Here is a 26,580-nt window from a genome sequence, read left to right on the forward strand (position 1 = left end):
TTAGACAACTAAACCAACAGTTAGGTTTAGACAACTAAACCAACAGTTAGGTTTAAGCAACTAAACCAACAGTTAGGTTTAGACAACAAAACCAACAGTTAGGTTTAGACAACAACACCAACAGTTAGGTTTAGACAACAACACCAACAGTTAGGTTTAGACAACAAAACCAACAGTTAGGTTTAGACAACAACACCAACAGTTAGGTTTAGACAACAACACCAACAGTTAGGTTTAGACAACAAAACCAACAGTTAGGTTTAGACAACAACACCAACAGTTAGGTTTAGACAACAAAACCAACAGTTAGGTTTAGACAACAAAACCAACAGTTAGGTTTAGACAACAAAACCAACAGTTAGGTTTAGACAACAAAACCAACAGTTAGGGTTAGACAACAAAACCAACAGTTAGGTTTAGACAACAACACCAACAGTTAGGTTTAGACAACTAAACCAACAGTTAGGTTTAGACAACAACACCAACAGTTAGGTTTAGACAACAACACCAACAGTTAGGTTTAGACAACTAAACCAACAGTTAGGTTTAGACAACAAAACCAACAGTTAGGGTTAGACAACAACACCAACAGTTAGGTTTAGACAACAACACCAACAGTTAGGTTTAGACAACAACACCAACAGTTAGGTTTAGACAACAACACCAACAGTTAGGTTTAGACAACAAAACCAACAGTTAGGTTTAGACAACAAAACCAACAGTTAGGGTTAGACAACAAAACCAACAGTTAGGTTTAGACAACAACACCAACAGTTAGGTTTAGACAACTAAACCAACAGTTAGGTTTAGACAACAACACCAACAGTTAGGTTTAGACAACTAAACCAACAGTTAGGTTTAGACAACAAAACCAACAGTTAGGGTTAGACAACAACACCAACAGTTAGGTTTAGACAACAACACCAACAGTTAGGTTTAGACAACAACACCAACAGTTAGGTTTAGACAACAACACCAACAGTTAGGTTTAGACAACTAAACCAACAGTTAGGTTTAGACAACAAAACCAACAGTTAGGGTTAGACAACAACACCAACAGTTAGGTTTAGACAACAACACCAACAGTTAGGTTTAGACAACAACACCAACAGTTAGGTTTAAGCAACAAAACCACAACTTGGTGTAGAACCCCTTTCTTCTGGTTTAAAGTCCTGTTCGTTGGACTCGTCCACCAATAGTCGTCCTCGTTGGATATTATAAAGTACGTCACTGGCTTTTAACTGTTGCTTAGTTACGTGGCTGCAGATTGGATGTTGTGACTATTTTACGAACTGCCGTGAAACCAGAAGAAGGTTAAGGTTAAACTGAGGCGATGTTGCTTCTTTCAGAATACAAATGTAATTCTGTAAATCCTGCTGAATTAAATATAAGTGTAGTCATTGTGCAGGGAGGTAACTGATCGCTCTGAAATATTGATGCTCTGGCTGTCACATCATTCTGCCGTGTTACTCACTAATTGTCCAGCCCATCTCTTAAATCTATTTTCTATTTCTGCATTGTTAAATCTGGAGGACAGACGTGTGAGTGTTTATTTCCCATGTCACGCTGAACATGTCACTCCTCACCCTTGAGTCAAATTGGAAACATTATGATAATAAATACTATTATTAACCTTCGCCTCATTATTTTCCGTGTAGCTGTTTGTAAGCTGCGCCTCTTCCTGGCCCGCTGCTCTTAATGAGGCCTTGTTAAAAACATCCACATCACTGGCATTTCCCTTTAATGAGAGCACCGGCGGTCTCCATGCTGATGCCCTTTATGGCGAGCCCGCGCTGCTCTTTTTCCAAAAACAACATGGACGCCGCCGCGGCTACCATAGCTACCGCAGCTTTTTTCTATTTTGGTCTCCGTGGGAGGAGCAGAGGCCTTCGGGGGGGCGACTTGGAAATTGAATCAACGCTGATGGTGTCCTGGGAGAGATTCACAGTAACACACCACCACCTCTGTGAGATACAGTGAAGAGCCTCAGGGGAGTGTGTGTGTGTGTGTGTGTGTGTGTGTGTGTGTGTGTGTGTGTGTGTGTGTGTGTGTGTGTGTGTGTGTGGCTTAAAGGAAAAACACTCCCACACATATTCAGTTTTCGATGTGAAATTCACTCCCAAAGATTCATTTTTCCGCTACGGTAACAGTCAAGGTTTCCTGCAGCACTTTCTTTAAGCCGCCTCCACTGAATTAATGACCACCTCCGCCATCGTCAGAATAAATTAAAACAGTTTCACTAAATACAACCTTAAAGGCCCAGTCGTTAACATGTAAACGTGTTGCTTCTGCTGTTTCAGTGTTTGTGCTTTTTCCTTAAATTAACATTTATTTTACACTGTTATCGTCTCTGACTACTTGATTTGATGTGCTCTGGTCTGCAGTGCACTTTTACTAAATTTAAAAGTATCAACTAAATACAATTTACATGTAATAAAAGACTAAACAAAAAGAATGAATCAATGAACTATTAGACCTCTGTAGCCGCTCGTCTCTGCTGCAGGATACATCAGCTGATTCTCTGACCTAACTGTCAGTGACCGTGTTGCATCGTGGGTACAAGGAAGGAGAATACGTGGATCAAAAACAGACTTCGTCTCTGGTTGTGATGCGTGGATTTGGTTCATTTGTCCACCGTAAGTCTGACGATGTTCCAGGAGGGCAGCGCTCTTTGTCAACCGTCAACTAGACTGTTTAGTTGCTGCTTCCTTATGGAAATCACATCACTGTTGAATTGAGACTTTTTAATTGTTTTTCAGGCAAAGCTTTTTGTTTGGCTGCTAACATTAACCACTCATGCGTTCGAGGGAGCGTTTACTTTATGTTGTGATAAATGTAAACTTTTGCTTTTGGTCCAGAGAGCAGATCAAACAACACCCAGAACCAGAACCAGGATCTGTCAGCTCAGCAGAACCAAACGTCCGTCTCAGTTTAAGGCCAGAATCTCTCTGCCAATATTTGAGGATTGAGTCGCATCCTCAAACAAACACCTTTAACCCTCCAGCCTCTCCTCTCCGTTAACTCCGACATCGTTCGGTAGCGACGGAGAGGCCTACGAGCAGTCGAAGGAGAGCCCCCCCCCCCCTTTTATAAACGGTCACCTCGCTCTCCACAAAGCATCGAGCTGTTGAGAACACGAGGAATCAGGAGAAATCCCCTCTTCATGCTCAATTCTCTCCTCTTGAAATGAGCTCTCAGTGCAGCAATTTTACAGCAGAGGAAAACGGCAGCGGAGCGTTTTCCTCTCAGCGATGGAGGGCACTGAGCTGTCTGTTTGAGGTTTTCATCATTCAACACAATAGGGCCTCGAGTGTTTGAGCAAGAGCCCTTTCTCCTCCTAAAAAAATGAATTCAAAAAAGGAAAACGAGACATCACACGGGGAGCAATGAAGCCACCAATGAAATCACCATCACTTTGATTTCTACCTCTACGGAGGCTTCTCTCACTCAGGACTGAACTATAACAGAAGCATTTAAATACACTCGTCTGTGGTTCTCATTGACCCTCTGAGACGAACACGAGTCACATTCTCTCACTAACGGGGCTGATTAGAGCAGGAATAATAGAACATTTATTTATTCTTGAAAAACACGGTTGTTTTATAGTCACCACGTTTGTCATCTGAACTGCTGAGTCATTGCTTACAGGGTATGAATCTGTTACGATACATCATATATCATATCATCGGCCACAGAGCAGGACGACACATTCTCACTCCCAACTCATCAAACAGCGACGCTTGTCAGTGGACCTGAGCTTCACGTCCTCAAGCGTCAGTTTTGGACGACGTGTCTCTCTTCTGAACTAAGTTATTTGAGAGCCGGTGTGTCTCATTCAGACGCTGAAGTGTGAGGGGAACTGACCAAGCATCGGTATTTGACGCTTTGAGACGGAGAACGGGTTGATCAGGCAGGATGTACGGATCGGAAACGTGTTGTTGTTGTTGATGTTTGCCGTCAACGAGCTGATAAATGATACAATACTGTATTATTGGATTCGGTGCATAGACTCTTTCTGATACCTGATCCAGCTATTTAGATGAATTTGAGACATTTCTGACACGCTTTTATCCAGCTAGTGAATGTTGTGCTGTAGTGGTGCATAATCCCAGAAGACCAGAACCCTGGAGCTCTGGAGCCCTCGTCGGCAGGCTGGTAATCCAGTTTTGCCTTTAAATGTCAGAGGACATGTTTTAAAAGCCATGAAAACCTCTTCACCTGTAATCGTGACTTATCGATCGACCATCTTATCAGCCGGCTGCAGATACAGTACGGTCCAATGCAACCGTCCTCAGTGACCTTTTGATACAGACAGAGAACCGATAGAGACGGCAGCAGATGCTCAGGACCTGTCCGGACTTGTCTGGGACTGTATTTACTCTGCACACACACACACACACACACACACACACACACACACACACACACACACACACACACACACACACACACACACACACACACACACACACACACACACACACACACACACACACACACACACACACACACACGCCTCCCCCCATGAGGGTAAGATAGATAAACACCGTCATTCTTCTAAACTGATCATTTGGAACAATAACAAGTTCAGTTTAACATCTTCAGATAGTTTGAAGGGCAGACTGTGTGTGTGTGTGTGTGTGTGTGTGTGTGTGTGTGTGTGTGTGTGTGTGTGTGTGTGTGTGTGAGAGAGCTGTAAGCAGTGAAGTGAACCTGTTTTAACACTTGCATCATGTGAGGCTCCAGCAGGCGGTGGAGTGGAGGTGGTGGTGAAACCCCTCGGTCGTGTTGCAGAGTGTTACATCAGCTGTGTTTCTGGTCTCGCCGGCGGGATGGAAAAGCAGGCTTTCTTAAAAAGAAAAAAATGCCAAAACTACACCGTTTATCAGCCAGAAGCTGTAAAAAACGCCATTATCGTCAGATGTTCATCTTCCCAACAGTCCTTGAACACATCATGTGTGACGAGCGTCTCTGTCAGACAACGCAACCGAAACTAAGCTTGAGTTCATCAAAAACATTTTATTCTCGTTCAAAATTTCGTCCCAAATAAACCGTTTGCTTTAAAAAAGATTAGATTCTGAGCTCCTCAGAAAAACTATGAAGCCATGACTGCTTCACCCGAAACCAACAGTCATGTGACAAAACAATCTGTGAAACTTAACTAAAGTAGACTGAACGTCAGGCTGCTGAACACAGAGAGGAGAGGAGAAGAGAGGCTGTAGGTAGAGGTTGTAAGGATGTGGATAGCTCAATATATATAACACTTAAAGCCTCCATTTGGTGTTCAGAGGGTTAAGAGTGAACTCGTAGGTCTGCAGCTCAAACCAGGTCCCTGTGTGTGCTGTGCATGTGGACCACACAGTGTGTAGTGTGTGCTGTAGAAGCACCACAACCATGTGTATCTGTGGATAAATGAAGCAGCTCAGACAGAGGGCTCTCTGTGCAACGCGTACATTTACATCATGTTACTAAACACATGTATGAAGTCTCTGACGTCCTGCAGAGATGACTCTTCAGATAACACACGTCTTCATGCTGTCCTCGTGTCTCAGAGCGTCAGGGTGTTACGCTTCATTCAGAGGAGTCTAGAGATCTCACAGCAATGAACCGAGAGGTCATGAGAGGTTTCTCTGCTCGTCTCCTCAGTAGTGCTACTCAACTCAGCAGCTCAGTGCTGATGAAGCACGATAACCAGGGGTGTGTTTACACTCTTTAAACACACACACACACACACACGCACACCGACACAACCGACAGACATGCAACATAGAATACCAGACACACACACAGTTGCAAACTAAACTTCTGTTCTATTTTTATTATTTTCTTAGTTTCATTTCACATCTTTCCACATGCTTTTGATATGCAAGCGGTGTCTTGTTATCCCATGTGGGATGGGCAAAATGTTTGGGATGAAAAAATAAAACAAATGAATGAAAAAAATGAATCTATTTCTGTTAAACTTTTGTTTCCAGTCACTGCTTCACATGTGATCCAAACAGAGAAACATCCAGAGCTGTGTGTGAGAGCTCACCCTCCGTCTGTGTGTGTGTGTGTGTGTTTCAGGTCGCGGCTCAGGCTGTGTTGTTCATGTGCATGAACACCGCCGGCATCTTCATCAGTTACCTGTCGGACCGCGCTCAGCGCCAGGCCTTCCTGGAGACGCGGCGCTGCATCGAGGCTCGGCTGCGACTCGAGACGGAGAACCAGAGACAGGTGAGTCCACCGCTGAAGACAAAAGACGATAACGCTGCTCACACAGGGTCAGAACTGTGCTGCCTGTTGCATTCAGAGTATTTACACCGGAAACAACGGAGCCTGAAAGCACCTTTTAGAATGGGAGGGGTGTGCCGAGGCCCCACTGTGGTCCAGACTGAAGTATCTCGACAACCGCTGGATGGATTGTCTTCCTATAAACATTCATGTTCCTGAGAGAATGAATCTGTCTGAACTTAGTGATCCGCTGACTTTTCCTGTAGCGTAAGTTTTAAATAATAATTATATGTTCAACGTTATGAGTGAAGTGTCAAAGCTTCACACTATTCGGTACAGTTTGTGTGTGTGTGTGTGTGTGTGTGTGTGTGATGGTTGGGTAAGGAATGCTCTGTGAGTGAGCTACTACTGTTAAATTCTTTATATGTACAGTTTACTGGAAGCTTCTTATCAATGGATGGGCTCACAGCTCACAGCAGCAATGGGGGAGTTTGGATGATTTTGGAGTTCAGCTCTTTGAAGTCTAGTCTTTAAGAGATAACGGTGACCTCTAAATGACCGCCAGTACACAACAGGGTAATGTGTTTTTCTACTTCCTGTTGTTTAATGACGGAGCAGAGTGTGAGGACGCTTTGATGACAGGAGCGAAGCGATTGATGGATTTCAGTTGACAGGACTGAATGTTAGCAGCTCGGCTAATGAGCCCGCTGAGAGGAGAATAACATGGACGCTGCATCGATCCGCTGCTGTCACGCTAACTGTGCCTCAGTGCAGTGGACACACACACACACACACTCAAATAGAAACAAGACACACAGTCTGAGTCATATAGAGCGTTGTTTACGCAGTGGAGTGGAGGGTCAGCCTCTGAGAAGCCACAGAAAAGCTTTTACAGCGTTGAGTTTCCTGGAAGGGTTCTGGCTCTGATACGCTCTGGGACGGTTGTAATGGATCGAGGTGGGGCCTCGCCCTCGAGCAGACCACCTTAATGTGAAACCAATCAGAGTATTTCTGTCAACATGCTGTAAGAGCACAGCGCCACGTTTCTGTCCACAGCACAAGGCGAGGAGTGCTACGTTTGTGTCCTTAAAGTGTGACCGACATGAAGGCAGGACGTGGATAGAAACGGCAAGTAGAAAGCAGACAAAGGCTACAGAGTTTAAAGCTCCTCTGATCAATATGTTGATATAAAAATGGATGTGAAGTGGGTCCTTTATACAGACGTGACTCTGCGGTTGCTTTCAGCTACACACAGCGTTTTAGCATCAGCTGTTTGGTTTTACGGTCCACAGCTTTCCTGTCGTGGTTCAGTCTCTGAGTCTCCAGCAGCAGCTGTTTTCATCAAACGAGCTCTGATAAACCCACTATACACTACCTGCTCAGCAGACAGACACAGTTAGAGACTATAGCTGGTGACCATGTGGAGCATTTAGCAGCTAAACAGACAGATATTTCCCTCGGGACCAAAAAGAGAGTATATTGGACTTAAATTCATCAGGGGGACGCAAACACAACTCCACTGAGATGCTCCTGTTGCTCTGTGTCTGCTGCAGGTGTACATGGGCAGCTGTAATGTTAGCCATGTTAACTTGTCAGTGTTGTATTTAAAGCTTGTTTTGCTGCCCCCAAGTGGCCAAAAATCAGTTGATGCCAGTAAGGTTATCTTATATAACTCCAAGCTGGACGTTGAGCTGAACTCATCCTCTGTCCGACATGTTGAATCTCTTGCTCATCTAAATCTACTCTCGTAGTTTTCAGTAAATCGTCTGAATATTCAGCCCGTTCGGCAACTTGATCAGAAGCTCTATGCTTCAAATCAAGACGCTTTATGTGGGCATATGACGGAGGAAAGTAGGAAGTCAGGTGACGTAGTTAAATGTGATAACGTCCTCGTAGGGAGTTCGGGGCGGATGGAAGGGTAAAAAAAGACATGACTTTCACCAAGGAGACCACTGTTTGGGTCCTCTGTTCAACCAAAAAGTCAATGCTGTTTTTCTTGTCCTTTTTGCCTGTAGGAAGTGTAGAAACGGGACAGAGTCAGAGGGGTGTGACATGCAATAAAGGTCCATTGTAGTTATAAGGTATGCGCTGTAACCACCTGGCAACCAAAGCACCGAACGTCCACCTTGGTGTAGTTGACTACATATACAACTTTCTTCTTTTAACTCAAACCACGATCTTTTCACAAACTCAACCAGGATGTTTTCATGTGAACACGGAAGTTCATTAAAAAAACAAAAAAAGAAGAGGGTATGTATTTAACAAGCAGAAATTGAAAATTGCGAAGCTGACGCCCGAGTGGCACGTAGAGCGTCATCGTTCACTACTTATACGTATATCATTTCAACTCATCTTACCTTCACTTGTGTTGCTTCAGGTTGATTTTGTTACTGAAGTCCCTCTGAACAGTGTTATCTTACTGTGAGATGAATATTTAAGTGACAATTTTATTAGTAAAAAAGAATGATGCATCTTTTAAGAAGCATCTTGGAACAAACCCAAAGGGTTCAATGCAGGAGCACAGTTTTTAAATGTGGGTCAACTTTAGATGGTGACGTTGAATTGAACCTTAAAGCTGTTTCATTTCTAAACAAGAAACAAAAAAATCAACCGACAATAAAAGCAGGAAGAAGGAACAAAGTGTTTTGGAGTGACCCTTTAACACAATCCAAATGTAATATGAAGATGGAATCGTCAGTGAGCTGCTGGAGGGCTTCAGCTCTCGGCTAAAATCAAGCTGCGCTAATGACTTTCAGAGCTAACGTGACACTGAGTCCGCTGGCTCTCAGCTGTCCAAACCAGAGACCGTGTCCAGTGGAGCAAACACACACTGCACTGTCCACACTGCAAAAAATATCCACCTGAGTAACTATCAAAAAAAGCACAAAGACACATGTGATATGATATGCAGTTTGACATATAAATCATCAACAGTATATTCGGATGAGATCTGTTCACTCTTTACATATTAATTAAATGCTATTATATTTTGTAATTAACATTTGTGAGAAAAGCCAAACCAACTAGAAAATTAGTTATTGACTTAATGTGATTTGTTTCATTTTTGTGCGGATGATGCGACCAGATTATGAGAATATCTGTTCGATTCTCGATTTCAGGAGAATCAGAATCAGCTTAAGTATACAGGCACATACAAGGAATTCAACTCTGTTTTTATTTAATGTACTTAAACATAAATATAAATAAGATGACATACAAAGGTAAATAATAGACAGAACTGTTCAGTGTAAAAGCAGTGAAAGGAGTAAAAATAAGTATTTTATGAATATATTTAAAAGCACGAATGACCAAAGATGAAATAAGAAATAAAACGTCTTTATCCAAGTCAAGTGTTCTGTGAGTTGTAAACAAAACAAATAGTGCAAAGAAATAAAAACTGAATTGATGTACATGGATGGGATGATTATGTACAGTATGTGAATGTAAAGATGTTTCTATATTGAATATACAGTTTGTAGGAATTATATTTACAGTAACAGTTGATGTGTACATATCCCAAAAAAAAAAACATGCCTTAAAAACAGTAAAATTATGATCTAGAACGGCAACAAAGGATAACTTGCCGAACTGTGGGAGGAAACGATTCCTGTGTCTGGTTTTATTATCTTTCTTCAACAAAAAGGGAAAGTAACACATAAAAGAAAGACATAGCATCATTTAAAGACCTTCTAAACACGTATGTGACATGATACAAGATATGCTGTCACGGGGCATGATGAGGACTCAGGCGCAGACAGTCAGGTGTAGTGAAAAAAGGGTTTTAATGAATAAACAAACAAACAGGGAATCCAAGGACAAGACAAGAGACGAGGGGGGAAATCCGGCAGGACGAGGCAGGACGAGGCAGGGCAGGCAGACTGGGAAACCGGGACGAGCAAAACGGGCGGGTAGGTAGGAACACAAACAATGATCTGGCAGTGAGTGACTGAGAGACAGGGGTTTGAATAGTGGCTAGAACAGGTGAGTTGTGCTGATGAAGGAGTGCTTGATTACTGATCAGGGACAGGTGAAGGGAGTAGGACTGGTGCTGAGGGAGTGGCAGAGTTAGAGTGAGGAGCTACAGAAACACACAAGGCAAAGCCTGATCGTGACATATGCAGTATAAAACTGTTAATTTACTCCAATTAGTGTCAAGAGAGTTCTTTTGTGGAAACAAATCTCATGCAGGAAAAGAGCATAGACACACCAATGTTAAATGGTGCTCTTGTGTTCACATTATTTTGTCAAACTGCTCCAAGGTCAATCACTTCACGCTCATAAGGACGAGCTGGTGAGCATTGTGTAAATGTATTCTGTGTTTTTACTGCATGTAAAGTAAAACTGCATACAGATACCACAGTTACAAGGTTAAACAGGGGATTTAAATGACCTCGATGTTTGTGGAAAGCAAACAGTTTGCAAAGAGTTTATTGATTTTCCAACAATAAAATGCAACAAACGTAGAAAAATGGATAGAAAATGTTTATCTAAATGGATTGTGTAAAGCTTTTGTACACAAGGCACTTTCTGTTCAAACAAAGATATTACGTGATTGTCAGAGGAATCAAAGGCTTCCATGTAAACACAGCTGGAGACTAAACAAAACCAAACCGAGCTCCTCAAAGGCTCAAACTTCTCATTTTAAATTCAAGACGACTCTGTGAAAATAAAAAAAAATCAACATTTCTTGCAGTGACTCTCCACCACCGAAACCCCCGGGAGCGTTTGGTTGTGATGCAGCAGCCGAAGCGTTAGCAACGCTCCACTGGAATGTTTGTCTGTCTAGACCTTAATTTGGGGGATGCTCTGCTCCGCTTTTCTGCACAGATAACAGGTCAACACACACACAACAGAGCTGAGAGCAATGAACGCTGAAACACCTCCTCTCCTCCAAAACATTTAACACAGTGTACACAAAAAGCATCAATATTTAAAAGTGAAGCAATATAAATATGTATATCTATCTGAAAGGGCAAATATTTGTTTTTACAGAATCATTTTGGCAGTGATTCCTCAAATTAGTATATAAAGATATAGGCAGCATGTTTTTACAGTTAAACAATAAACTTTAAATGTGAAGGTTATATCCTCAGTGTTTCTCTCCTCTGTAATGCTTCAACTGTATGCATAACTCCATGTTGCTGGCTTTCATAGGAAAACCAGGCAGCAACCTCCCGTTCTGCCAAGTGAAGCTGATGCGGAAGTGTCTAAAAACTTGCCTTCTCTCTACTGACCAGCAGGGGGCGACTCCTCTGGTTACGAAAATAAGTCCTTTTGTATAAAAGTCTATGAGAAAAAAACTCTACTTCTCTCTTGATTTATTACCTCAGTAAACATTGTAAACATGAGTTTATGGTCTCAATCTCTAGTTTCAAGTCTTCTTCAATACAGCATGATGTTCATTTAGTACATTATGGTCCATTTAGAGTCAAACAGACCATAAAGCAGGGGATGCTTTAGGGCGGGGCTACACTGTGATTGACAGGTCTCTACCAGAGACGTATACGGCGTCTCTACGTCACTCCTCCTCAGTCCAGATACGGTCACTTCCGTTCATTGATTGCAAAAAACAACATGGAGACGGCCGTAATCCAAGATGACGACGTCACAAACCAATGGATGATGTCACGATGACTACATCCACTTCTTATAGTCTATGAGGAAAACGCACGAAACATTTGGAAAAACAAACTTTTTTCTTAAGATATTATACGAACCGTTGTATGAGGATATGTTGCCGTGTCCCATGTCGGATCATTCATGTTTTGTGTATTTGGAATTTGGAAAAGTGTGTCATGTGCATGTCAGAAAAATCTGAAAATTATGACTTTTTTTCAGAACAAATCAGTACAGTTTCCCCAGACATCAAACTAGAGAGTACTGTTTTTACCAATCAGATGTTTTGTATCAAATTGGACATTTGACATAACTATTGTTGCGTTATTTTATTTATGACTTATGACCCTGTAGCAGACAGTATACTGTTTTTCTAATCAGACTTTCCTGATTTGAATCAGGAGCAGTTCAGACAGTTTCCCGCGATGTGTGTGTGTGTGTGTGTGTGTGTGTGTGTGTGTGTGTGTGTGTGTGTGTGTGTGTGAGAGAGAAATGATGGACCCCACAACTGGACCAATAAATATACGGACCCCTCAAGGGAGGCAACAAAGAAACAGAATCATTGGTTTTCATTCACTGTCAGCACTTTGGGTTGCCTCTTGGTACAAGATGTGCTATTTACGCGTTGGCCGAAATGTAGTCTTGGAACCTCTCGGCTATCATCCAGCGCTGATTTAGCTTAATATTTGCAGCCTGTTCAGAGCGGGCCGAGTGCTTGGCCTGTGGTGTTGCTGCTTGCAGCTTTATCGAGACAAAAAACGTAACAATCAACCTGCGCTTCCTCGGGTCCTCAACGATTGACCTGCCATGACTTCATTATATCACACATCCTACGTCCGGCTACTCGTAGTCACAAACACCGGTGAAATACACGTAGCGGACGTGGAGGTATTTTGGCGGTGGTAACATTATAAGTTAGTGTGGCAGACCTGGACACATACAAACACAAACAGACACAGACAAGCAGAGAGCTCTTGGTATATAGATGTTGCCTCGGATATCCGCTGGCTCCACCGGAACCCACGACATATTGTCTGGTGCCCCCAGAGGCTAAACGGCCGTCAGACTGATAGCCGGTGGGTTCTGAGATTGAATAACTTGATTCTTGGTTTGAATGTGTTGAGTGTCTGAAGGAGGCAGATGCCTGAGCAGATCCCTGAGGCCAAAAAGTACCGAGGGACTCTGCATGGCTCCCACTCCAAATCTGTTTCTGCTTTTGCCAAGTGGAACTGCGTCAGTAGAAAAAAACGCAAGACAGATTTGGTTGTTAGTGTTGTTTCTGTGGGCCTGGAGGCTTTGGAGGATCCTGCTCCTGGAGCTTAGGCTGGCAGACTCATCTTATGAAATATTTCTCACAGACAGGCCTTTATGTAACGTGTTTTTACAAGATTCTTTTACTCATGTTTGCTTGTTTAATAATCTGTTTAATTCCTCATTGCTCTTAATCTGTGATTCCCAGTGTAACACTTTACTCTGAGGAAATGTACAATATACATATATCTGTTTTTAAATTACTAACTCAAAGTGGCACTTTGCAGCAAAAACAATCTTAAATTCATCCATTATTGTGTGTGAGTGTGTGTGTGTGTGTGTGTGTGTGTGTGTGTGTGTGTGTGTGTATTTATTACATATAATTGCACATACTATAAAATTCTTGTTTTCTTTAAAACAAAAAAAAACATATGTTTAATGCAAGAACAATTATACAAGTAGATTAATATTGAAAAGAGGTTAACATGATCACCGGGCAGTGGCAGATTTTTTCAACAAAAATGACTTCATAAGAAGGATATTTTAGCGGTGCAAATGTTTAGTTATGCCATTTTCAGTATACATCCAAATATATGATTGTTATTCGTCTTCTTTGTTGCTTCAGAGAACTAATAATATTGTTTTTGTGTTTCTGCCCCACAGGAGAGACTGGTGTTATCAGTCCTGCCACGTTTTGTAGTTTTAGAAATGATCAACGACATGACAAATGTAGAGGACGAACACCTCCAGCAGCAGTTTCACAGAATCTACATCCACCGCTACGAGAATGTCAGGTGAGCTAGTCGGGTTGTGATCTACGGGGGAGGGGAGGAAGTCTGTGAGACCTTTCAGAGCATTCCAGCTGTTTTATAAGACATGTTGTGTTTCTGATAAGTGAGGCTGTGAGTCCACACCAGAGAATAATAGACAGATAAATATAGCTTGACATTCACAGCTGCAGTAAAGACTGATTGGCTGGCAAGCGTCTCTTAAAATGATATATTGACAACATAGAAAATCAGTGCCAACTACAATCACAGGTGTTTCCAGGTGAGAGGTTGATGACATCTCCGCCTAGAGCAGTGCTTCTCAAACGTTTTCTGTCACGCCCCACTCTGGAGGAAGACACATGTTCATGCCCCACCGCCCCAACACAATAGGAACAAAATGGTCCATGTTGAACTTTTATTGAAATAACATTTTGTGACTCCTCCATCTGTGCTTTTTCAAATAATAGAATAAAGAAAATTGCAATCACTTTTAAGTGAAGCAGATTGCTCCATCAGACAAAAACAAACACAATGTGCAATCACTTTGTTAGAACAATGCAAATAAAGTTCTATCTGTGCAGAAAATAACTAATATATGGCAAAGAATAGCTTATTGTGGCTGCAATTCACCTGTTTTGCACTGAATATCTTTTCAAGATAATAACAATAAAGTGCAACCTGTGAAAAACTAAACAAAACAAGTTCAAATATTTGGCAATAAAGAGTCAATTAAGTGTACTTGAGTGAATTAGTTTGAGACTTGTTAGAAAGGAAAGTTTCTCATGTGTTCAAGACTGTAACGTAAAAACAGGACTTCATGTTGACAGTTATGTTTCAGTAGCTTAGCGGAATACTTCACCACAAAATGACCGTTTGTGTATCCGTTACCCGCCCCGTGTTTCTCTCTCATGTTTCCACGGTAAACAGAGAGTCCAAAATTAATTGAAAATAATACATAAGGAATAAATAAAACTATTTGTATCAGGGCAAGTAAGCAGCAAGTATATTTCTACCCCACGGACCGAGCACATGAAAAAGAACAACGTTAAACCTGAACAAAAGATTAATAGAGTTGTGCTTCTTCTAAACATGGCCCTCATTTACTGAATTGAATCAAGACTTTTCTCAGTTTTTAATTCACGGTAACATACGAAACATACAAGAGTTCACGGTAACATACGAGGATGTATTATGGTCATTCTGAGGTCGAAGTATTCCTTTAAATGTTATATTTGGATGGTTTTAAAGCACTGACCTGGATATTAAAGTGACATTTCCGTATTTTATTCAGCATTCTTTTCGCAGATGTTAAAGGCTTCACGAACCTCTCCACGACGCTGTCAGCGCAGGAGCTGGTGCGAATGTTGAATGAACTCTTTGCACGCTTCGACCGCCTCGCACACGTAAGTGATGACGCTTTAAGACCTCACATCCATGTGTCAGTTCTACTTCTTTAATTGCTCATTTTTGTCCTATAAGTTTTCAACCACAAACACACACTCAGGCTTTAGAGCTACATTACAGCTGTTGTCAGTTTAAACTCATTGTTCAGTTTAGTTTGGAGCAAAATGTATTCATGGGTGAACCAACAAGTCCTCACAGTGAATACTTCTGTCACGATAAGAACGTTTTTCACGTATTGTACGATATATGGACACGATCTTAATAATTTTCACTTCATCCACTTATCGTACATTTATGGACAAAACCTCCATTTTTATTGTATGTTGTGTAAATATCACACCATATATGGACGTGACCTGGATATTGCCTGTTGTGTTTACATAAGAATGTCAACATTTGAACCAACATGAAGCCAGAATAAACAGCTCGGTCATTGGACTCCTCAATTGTTTTTATTTATTTATGGTTTTACTTATTTATTTACATTCCAATTCCAACATCTGAATATTTTTCTAAGAATTAAAAGTTGATTAGTCTTGTACTTGCATTATTATGCTTTTGTGTTTTCATTATATCAGCGGCATAAAGTGGTCTTATCTTTTATCACATTATTTCTATAATCTATCGTTAAACAGAAGTAGTTAGCGTGACATGTGTGTCTTTCCAAATATGACTCCGATGAGCATTTTGTGATCTGTGTTCAGGGTTTGGGTCAAGATTAGGCAACTAAAACTACTCAGCTCAGGTTTGGGAAATATTGTCTTTATTGTGAATCGCAGTCTCTGGTCTCTATATTAAATACTGTATTTTTAACTCATGCATTTAAATAACTGTTTTCCAAGACCTTCAAGTACCCAAGATTAAAGCATCAGCTAAAGATACAACATGTAGGATCTGTTCTCATGTAATGTTTAAATTGTGTTTCATCTTAACTATCTCATAAAGTTTGCTTCTACGTCTTGTCAGAAATACGTCATGACAGCACTTTTCCCCCTGACGGGGTTTTCTATCTTTCTGAAGGCCTTTCAGGACTTCCACCGCTCGTGAAAGCTAAATAAAGAAACTGCGTCAGCCAGATGAATATTTCATTCAAACAACAGAGCGAATAATTGATTCAACATTCAACTCTGTCCGACTGTTGGTCTGATATTAGACTGAGGAGCGTTTCAGACTGTCGTGCTTGGCCGAGCAGGATCTCACAGTTAATGCAGAACAAACACAAATTGGAATTTGTTAGTTGCCACTTCTGTGTTTCTATTTTCCATCATGAATGTTATATCTCATGTCTCGTGGTCTTCTGTTGTAAGGTTAACTATATATTGATTTATTGCACGCTGTGTTTTTTAACAATTGCTGCCAGAGATGCACTGATGTGACTGGTCTGTTGCAGGAGAACCACTGTCTACGAATAAAGATCCTGGGAGACTGTTACTACTGTGTGTCGGGTCTACCTGAGCCCAGACAGGACCACGCCCACTGCTGTGTGGAGATGGGCCTCAGCATGATCAAGACCATCAGGTACCGTCCTCCTCCATAGTGTTGCCGTGGTTGTTAATATCTTTAACTGTAGGGATGGAGACTCTGGTGGGTCCAACGCTTCCCTGCAGACTCAAACACGTCAACGATTGTTGGGTCTTTAGTTTGTTTGTAATTTGTAAAGTCCTCTTTGTTTGACCGATCCATCCACCTCGACCTCCTCCCTACGCGAACCTCAGCGGACCAGGAATGGAAGCGTTATTATCAGGAGACAGACTGCTCTATGTCACCGACTGCTGACCGTGTTTATAAGCCAATCAGAAGCCACGACATGAACTAACGTCCTGCTGTTCCTGTTGCATGTCTCTTTCACCTCATACTCGGCCAACGTATGAAACATGGTACAACGTTTTGTTTTCCAATTAATGTATCTGTGAAGATTACACATTATAATAGACAAAGCCTTATTTAACGTCTGTTTCAGCTGCAGTTCTCTCACAGATTAGAGGACACTGTTTTCCTGCTACCCTGAACAAATGGTCTTAATATGTAACTTTCCCCCTCGAGCTATTGGACGGCAGTGCTTTTATCCGTACACTTCTTTTATCTCATTTCCTCACAGCGCTCGGTACGCCAGGTCTGTGATCTGAAAGCAGCTCCCCTGCAGGATTTGCATTTTTCAAGAATTTGGCCCCCGGCTGTGTTTCTGCAGAACATCAGTCACAAACAATCCGTAGAATCACAAGGTTCACCCTCATCACGTAACACCCGTGCATCACGGAGACGCGAGGGAAACAAATATTTTCAGTGATGGGATCATATTTTAGAAATTACACAGCAGGGATTTACAGATCTCATAAGCTCATGAATCAGGACACATGACTGACTTCAGTTCATGTGGGAGAGGAGGTACGCAGCAGAAATGAAGGTACAGCTGACCCTGGAGTTTGTGCTCTTACAGCCTGAGGGCGTTTTCATTTCGATTATCTGCTTTGTTGTATTTTGGTGCCGTTGCATCACTTTCAGCGTGACATTGATGGAGGAGAGGAGGACTGATCTTTAGAGGGAAAGGAGGGATTAGTGATGGATAAGCTGTGAGATTTGTACTGTACACTATTAAGTCAATATGGTGAGCTGCTTACAGGCGACCACTTTGTGCTGCAGAAGTGCAGCTTGGTACATTTTCTTCTACAGTATATCTGCTGTAACGTCTGCAGGTGGCAACAGACGTCTGCAGGTGTTCATAAGAATGCTGTGCTGGTGTTGGTGTACCGGTGACAAGATCACATTTGAATAACAGATGCATGAATCTGCAGGTTCATCAGATGTCCGAAACGCTGCAGACGGACAGAAGTTTTAACTACACCTATGATTGGACCCGGTGTCTGCAGCTTGTGAGCTACACCTAAAGGATTGGATGAAGCTGCTCACCGTATGAAATGATCTTTGTGGACGCAGTGTGTTGGTGACCTACATCTATCAAAAGATGTGTTTCTTTTCAGTTGTGGACTGAACTTTTAAAATGTCGCAAAAAAAAAGGCAAATGATAATAAGCATTTTGTTGCGTGATCAGTTAGTGGAGCTAGTTGAGTTCGGTCTCCGAGTGGATCATCATTTTGTATTCTTTTGACGATGACGTTCCTGTTCACAAGAATGTGAGCTAATAACGACGGTGAACAAAAAAACTAACAAAGAGGTCTATTGCCTCATTCATCCACACCACTAATGCATAACAAGGTGCAATGTTCCTCTTCAAATCCCTGAGGTCAAACGTGAGTACCGAGCAGGTGAGACATGTTGCACTGTTGTTTGATCTCCTTCTCCACATTTACACCACTTTATTCCCCTTGATGTTTAGAGTTTCCTTGTTGGGACTCAGTGAAAGCTGATAAAAGTGCAGACTGATGGTTTTGGGTGGAAAATGTATGGCATATCATTTTTCTGCCATGCTTGTGGTCTAAGGATGGCAATGGTGGGTCAGTCAGGTGATCCCCTGACTTCTCCTGTAGCACCATCAGCAGGTTGACATTTGTGGTATTGAGTGAAGTGTCTCACTATCGGATGGATTGCCATGGAATGCGATGCAGACATGCATTTCTCACACGATAGATTGTCCCTTAGCTTTTCATATACAACATCATCCTGTCAAAGTTTAATTTCAACAGCGTCAGCAGCACTTTGTGTGAAGTGCTAATTAGCTTATGTTAGCATGCTAACACGCTTCACTGAGATGGTGAACATGGTTGGCCTCACCCCTCCAGGGTGTCCCGTTTCTTTTGGGGGTCGAGATATACGTTTCCAAAACGTTACATTTCTACGTAAAAACTTGTGGAGCTAACATTAGCAGAGTAAGTTAGCGCATCATGAACTAGTGTTAGCACTTCTTTGTTACGCTAGCTACTGAAGGTAAAGTGGATGTATTGTGATGATTGTCATAGTGAATAAAGAGGAAGTGTGCTGTTCCTTCATTTCACTTTTACTCTGCGATCTGTAGCTTTAGCTTCTGTCTTTATCTGTTTAAACTATTTCCACTGCTGAATCCGTTTGAAATCCTGGATTTATCCTTCAAACACATATTGTAGACCTTCTGTCTGCTTCTCTTAAATCACATTTCATTTTTCCAAATAATACGATAACATTTCTTCAGGGAGTGCAGTTAGTGACAGTGTGGGCTCCATGGTAACGTAGCTCTGACAGCTTGATGGAGTAGCAGCGAGGGGCGGAGCTTAGTGAGGGGTGATAGTGATTCTTATCCGGTCAATGAAGAGCCTCATACGTAGTTAGTGTTGGTTGTGGTGCTGACCTCTGACCTCCACGGGGAGGTGACGAACTTCCCCGCTGAGTTAATTAAGTATCATCATCATTATCTTCGTCATGACTAACTGCAGTTTGTCTGACTTAATTGCTAGCCTCTGGTGTCGTCGGCAGTCGACTGACTTCAAGCACCTGTCACAAACTCCCAGGATGCATTTCACCTCGCATTCATGCTTCTTTTATGAAGCATGAAATGAGGCCGTGAGGCGGGGATGGGCGTGACAGCCCCGCTTTGCTCTTCACAGACTTTTATCAGCTCCAGTTCATTCTGCTTTTAGTGTGTTCGGGGATAATAACGTATGAAATGAGAAACAAATGTATTAATGAGAATTAATTAATTAGTGAGATGCCTGCTGAAAATGTTTTCCACCTGTTTGTGTCGGGCTCGCTGATACGCGTGAAATGTGTCACGCTCATTTCTTGGTGAATTAATGAACAATGTTTTTCCGTCAGTACTATCTGTGTTCTGTTTCTGCAAAGGTCAACTTTCATGGATATTCATTTGCTGAATTAATGCACAGTGACCTAAAGTTACCCCTGGAACAGACCCAACGTCTGCCCAAAGAGACAAACTAAATACATACATTTATTATACTGTACTAAAATATACATGCTCATTATTAAATATTCATTTTCACGTTCATACATCATTACTTTAACAATTTAAAGATGAATTTTAATTACAAGATTAAACCCTATTATTAGTTGTATTCAATTTAAAGGACCACATCAGTGTCTTTGCATGTTTTATACCAATTATGACTAATTTATAATGAATTATCAATCATAATGAAGCTGCAGAAAGAGCAGGTTGGCTATTAATCGGAGGGTTGGTAGTTCATCTTCTTGTCCAGCTGTCCTTGAGCAAGGCACTAAACCTAAGTCAAAATGTAATGTTTGTTGTAAGAAAGACAGCTTGATCCTTCTGATGTTGATTTCTTTTCTTTCTTCCAGATATGTGAGATCCCGTACGAAACACGACATCGACATGCGTATCGGGATCCACTCGGGCTCCGTGCTGTGCGGTGTGTTGGGACTCAGGAAGTGGCAGTTTGACGTCTGGTCCTGGGACGTGGACATCGCCAACAAGCTGGAGTCTGGAGGGATCCCAGGGTGAGAAAACCCAAAAGATTTAAGACTTTCAGAGCGGGGTGTTTAACCTTTAAACAGAAAGGAAACACGGTAAGAGAGACGGCAAAATGATACACAGCAAAGGTGCACGGTCAGCATTGCACCACAGATGTTTTGGTTGTGGTGACGGTCATGTCTAGATGGTCAATGCCTAACCTTAACCATTGTAGTTCAATGCCCAACCTTAACCATTAGAAGTAAGTGCCTAACCACAATCCTTTAGCAAGAGTTTGGCAACTTTTGGGTAACCTATGGTGACACCCCCGATTCCATATTTCTTATAAAACAGGCTAATAACAGGCTAATAACGATACAGGTTTCAAATGGTTGTTGGGTAAAGGAATGTAGGGTAAGGGTTAAAGGGATGAAGGGAAGGGATAAAGGGATAAGGGTCATGGGATGAAGGGATGAGGGTTGTAGGATGTAGGATAAGTAATGAATGATGAGCCGTGATGGACCGCTGACGTCTGGTGACTGGTGGGAACTGGGGGAGTGGAGACTCTTCAGGTTCCTGTAATCATGTGAGAGGTAGAGATAAAGAGGGAGGAAGAAATATAGAAAGATAAAGAGGTTGGGGGAGGGATGTTGAAGCTGAGTCAAGAGGAACTCAATGGGTCAGTTGTGCATAAATACTTTGTGCGGAGGAAATGAGATATGTTCGGGGCGTGGTCGTTGTTCCTATACTACGTTTATTAAACATTTTGTGATGTCTTACCATGTGTGTGCACGTTTGGTGTTTTGGCCAGAGACAATGTATTTCTGACCGTACGGTCCAATCTCGTGATTACGATATCTCCGCAAAGTTCTTGGGGAAATTCAAATTTGGCACCAACATCCACCTGGACGATGAAGGATGAACTGGTTAGAATTTGGTGGTAAAAAGTCACTGTGACCTCACAAAACACATTTTGGGCCATAACTCAAGAATTCATATGCTTATTATGACAATTTCACACAAATGTGTGACAGGATAAAATGATGGAGTGATGAGATTTTGGACAGACATGAATAACCTGCAACCTGACTGGTTGGCTGGAAGCATACAACTGAGAGGCGGTATTTCTAGTTCTTTGTTGACTAAGTGAGGTTAAGGCAATAAAACTACTTGGTTAGGTTAAGATGATGGTTTGGGTTAAAATAGCTACGGAAGCGGTGTTACTTCAGTGTGTAAATTATGTGACGAATACATTTACAATGACTTGTTGTTTCACGCGGCGTATAAACAGCGATCTCCCGGGGGAAAGCCCGTTTTTTGTTTGACCCATCGACCATCCACTACCAACTGCCCCGTGTGGGTTTTCTGCTGTTTTTAAACGTCCTGGTTCATGATTACGTGGATCTTTCGTATTGACACATTCTCCCCGACTCTGCAGCTCTACGAAGCTTTTTAGCCTCTTTTAACTCAGTTTTGTGGCAGAAGTTCCTTTCAGTTCAGCTAGAGACGAGCTGTTTCCTAACATGTTAGTCAGCTTGTTGGGGAGTTCTTCTGCCCCCTAGTGGCCAAAATAATTCACGTATTGCAGCTTTAAAGCAAGATTTTAAAATGTGCCCGAATAACTCTGACTGAAATCTTCCCGTCATGGTTTTCCAGGAGGATTCACATCTCCAAAGCAGCTCTGGACTGTTTGAACGGCGACTACGAGGTGGAGGAGGGCCACGGGAAGGACCGCAACGACTTCCTCCGCCGCCACAACATCGAGACCTACCTTATCAAGCAGCCGGAGGAGAGCACGCTCAGCCTGCCGGAGGACATCATGAAGGAGTCGGCCAGTTCGGTCGACCGCCGGGCCAGCAGCACCACCTTCAACGAGGCGTCCTGGAGCCCAGAGCTTCCCTTCGACAACATTGTCGGGAAGCAGAACGTAAGTCCCGCCGCTGCTCGTAATTCAAGTCATGTAGTGCACTTCATCACACTGTGAAGAAAATGTCTATCTCAACAGAAAACAGGATTTTCTAGAAATATGGCGTTAAAATGTGACTTCTCCCGGGACATTTGAGCTGTTTGTCAAGTAAAATAATCTTATTTTGTCGACTTTAAGCCTCACTGCAGGATGATCTTAAGATGGATGTTTTTTTGCAGTGCATGTGATCAGTTATCTCACCTGTTTGTTGGTTGTTTTGCCTTTTTTGTTGTTGTTTTGTTCCTGGGAATGAGTGGACGGCTTTCTGCGGAGAGATTGTGTTTCTGTGGTAACGCGTCGCTGTGTGTCTGTGAGGAAGATGAGCTTCTGAACGTGTGGCAACATTAAAGAACAGCCTCTTCATCCCCTCTTCATTTGTCTGCGTTCCCGTTTGCCTTTGACAACAAATCAGCTCCCGGAGGCGTCACGTTGACATTTTGGGTGTTTTGTCTGAGATGGTTGGTTTTTGGAGAAAGCACTTCAGGCTTCTTTATGGAGGGAGGGAGGGAGGGAGGGAGAAGCCCGTTCATTACACCCGCCATAAAGCCGCCAGAAAACTCTGAATCCATTCTTTGAAACATTGAGTCATTTCTTAAAGTCTAGCCTGCCGGCTTTTTATTTTTTTGATTTAATGCTCACATACAATAACGTGTGAAGCAAAGGATGTGAATGTGGGATCTGTAAAGTGGAGACTCAAACATCCCCAACCATGTCTAATTAGCTATGTGCACATAAAGGCAAATGTTGTGATGGTTGATACCAGAGAGTCTTTGTGCTGCGTTTGGCCCGAAGATTCTTGCATTGACCCGCGACTGAAAGTGACAGTGAAAGCATTGATTAGTCCTCACTACGTGTCCTCTGCTGCTACTTTGACTCATGGTTTGATGGTTCATTTCTGGGTTCTTTCATGTTCTGCATTCCTTGTACATGCGGCCCCTCGTGGGAATAATGGTTTTAAAGGGAGAGCTTTCTATGCAGATGATGTTGAATTGGGCTAAAACTATATCGATGAATCAATCAGTCATCGGTCATGTGTTCTGGAGGGCATCTGTGCCGCTACCCATCGTTTTCACAATGTTAAGGAAATCCTTGATTCTGTCTTTTCATTCATTAAAAATCAAATATAGTTGTGACTTCTGACATCACGGGAAGTTTTTACATTGTTCCTGTTTTTTGCATCTGATGAACATTAGGCTCAGGATGCAGATGTTTGCTCCCTTACGTCACTTGTCTCAGTGAGACATCCCTGGATCACAAGAGGAGGACATAGTCTTCTTTCACATGAATTGCCACACTGGGTTGAAGACTAGTGGATTTCTTTTATCTCTCCGAATAGAATAGGAAAACAACTAAGAGGAGTACTACTACTCCTCCTACTGTCTGCATGTCCAAGTGTCTTTGAGCGAGACATTGAAGCACACCTCATCACAGTAGCCCACACCTCCTAAAATACCTGACATGGGTCAAATTTCATGGATGTATGTGTGTAATAAAGTGTAAGTTACGGTCCGTAGAATAATAGTAATATAAAACAGTCTTGCCTCGTCACAGTAAAAACATTTGTATCGGCATTGTCCTCTAATATCTATTTTACGTTGCTGTGAAAACATCTCCCTCAAACAATTATATTTGTTCAAGTTTCTTGGCAAACACAGCGCTTTAATTGACCTTCGCCTGATGCTCATTTTTCCTGAATGGAGCTTGAACCTATCATATGTGTAACTCAATGCAGCCTCCGTTAACGTAAGTAACGTGACGAATAGATCGACATAGAGTTCACATGGGGAACCAGCAGCAGTCTGCTAGTTGAGAGGTTGGTGTTTATTGGACCCATCCACCCTGTGTGGGCTTTTGTGGTCTTTAGACTTCCTCCTTCTGGATTACGTGGATAACGTAGGAAATAATTTTGTGGGGTATCTACGAATTACGGCGCATTATTTTCTTGTATGTATAGCTACGAATTCTGAATGAGACCGGCCTGGACAAATGCCGGTTCAGCAGGTTTTCATCAATTCAAACTAGTCAATGTAAGCTAGTACACCAGACCGGACCTCCAATACGGACATTGACCCCAACTCTGATCTTGAAGGGTTATGTGTAAATAGATTTATTACTTTATTACATGGAGAACAGAATCGATGGATGAAAACCCAACAAGACCCAAAGCTGGCAAAGATCAGGACGTTCTCCATGACGCAGATCTGGTTCAGGGTTTATTCACGCTCCTGGGATTCGTTCCAGACAAACTTTGGTCCCAAGCCCACACAGACTCTACATGGAGGTATCTGCTGCTGGGGGGGCTAACGCTGAATATTCAGGCCACATTTGCATCCCCAGATTGGACCGAGGGGACGAGCTGTTGCGTCCTGCCCTGATGGCGGACGCCGAGTGCCAAAAGCAAAACACGCCGCCTGGCTGAGGACTAAATGTTCCTCCTCCAGAAGCAAAACCGGTGACTTTTCTACAATCTGCTGCTTCTCTTCCGGGCTGGTTTAACGTCACCACGGCACATCAGGAACATCCGCTGCAGGGAGCGAGATCAATTAGCTCCGGAATATCATGTCAGATACGTTGGCAGGTGGTCATAAAGCCCTGGGCTGTGTACTGGAGATGTTCATTTAGATATGAGAGTGAGTGAATCCTTGTACACTCAAAGATCTGGAGCGGTAGCCTTCAGTGAATTTATTTCTGATATCACAGTGTACGTGTCATATGGATACTGAGCTTGTGAAACACTGAACAATGCAGTGTAATGTATGCTTTCGGGGGAATATTGGAAGAGTTTATAGTGAGTCAATTAATCAGCATTTATCTTGTTTACCAAGTTAATTCAATACAAACACAAATACTCCAACCCGCAGATGAATAAATGTATTCAATAATGTGTTCGCTGCATTAGAATAATTACAAAATAAGATGATGAAGCAGTATTTCTAAGCTGTGAAATACGCGTGACAAAAGTGCAGAGCCAGCGTCTTTGTTTCATGTCCTGCAGCCGTGAGCTAACAGTGAACTCTTCCTTACCTCCTGTGTGTATACGAGGATATGCAGGCCTGACAGGAGCTCGTAGCGTTTGATGTAACCGTGCGTTTGGATTCAGAGGAATGTTTTTTTTTCTTTGTGACAAGTGGCACTTCTTTGTTTCAGGCACAATGAAAGCCTGTCAGCACCGTCATTCCAAAGATCGTCTCTTTGCATATCAAAGGACTCTCGGGGGAGGTTTGAACTGTCTTTTATGTCGTCTGCTCGAGCTGAACTTCTCCCTCTTCGGTGGTTATTACGTCCTCCGGGTCCCCGTCCTCCCGTCCTGTTAGTCTGATTCAGTTTTCAGCGTCACTGGATTCGAGGTAGAATAATAGGCTGCGTCAGTCAGACGGAGAGGAAGTGAGAAGGGGGAGAAAGAGAGGGAGAGCGAGTATTTTATTTTTGTTCAATTATGAAATGGAGTGTCACTGCAGTAGAACCCAAAAAGCACTGCATGGTCTGTAACTGTGAATGACATTTACCTCCGTGTAGACAACATTTCATTAGCCACGGGCGAAGTAACCACTAGTGCTGCTTTGTACATCTTGTGGACGTCCCAGAAACGCCGTTGTGTCGATGCTTCATAACATCCTCTGTTAGCGCTCTGTGATTTTCACCAGCCGGTATTCACTGCATGTAGCAATTGCAATAAACGGTTTTAAAAACGTCTCTAATTTTTCCAATTTCTAAATTTCTACGAAAGCGACCCGGCGGGAATTGGCATCTTTTTTCGTCTTTGCATTGACTTTGTGTGCAACCTCGCCTTCTCTAAAAGTTTGCATTGTGTTTGGCGTGAACACAACATAAACACACACGCTTAACTTCCATTTTATAAAATGTATGAAATGAAGCGTGAATCATTGCAACCACCAGAGCTCCTTGAGCATTCAAACAATGAGCACAAACAAAAATGTGGCTGATGGATCCATCAGTATTGTGAGGTCAGCTGTGGAAAGACAGAGAGATGCACACATACGCCC

At 42.4% G+C, this 26,580-nt stretch overlaps 1 protein-coding gene across 1 annotated transcript in view; it reads left to right on the forward strand.

The window, feature by feature from the left end:
- Nucleotides 1-26,580, forward strand: part of adcy8 (adenylate cyclase 8 (brain)) — a 70,882-nt gene that overhangs the window by 18,933 nt on the left and 25,369 nt on the right. Inside the window, 6 exon segments of the mRNA XM_076097226.1 lie at nucleotides 6,067-6,216; nucleotides 13,744-13,874; nucleotides 15,142-15,253; nucleotides 16,645-16,772; nucleotides 20,499-20,657; nucleotides 22,267-22,537. Coding sequence (XP_075953341.1) covers nucleotides 6,067-6,216; nucleotides 13,744-13,874; nucleotides 15,142-15,253; nucleotides 16,645-16,772; nucleotides 20,499-20,657; nucleotides 22,267-22,537 — 951 coding nt within the window.

Source organism: Anarhichas minor, unplaced genomic scaffold, assembly GCF_050575085.1.
Source record: "Anarhichas minor isolate MPS153535 unplaced genomic scaffold, ASM5057508v1 ptg000024l, whole genome shotgun sequence".
Lineage (NCBI taxonomy): Eukaryota > Metazoa > Chordata > Actinopteri > Perciformes > Anarhichadidae > Anarhichas > Anarhichas minor.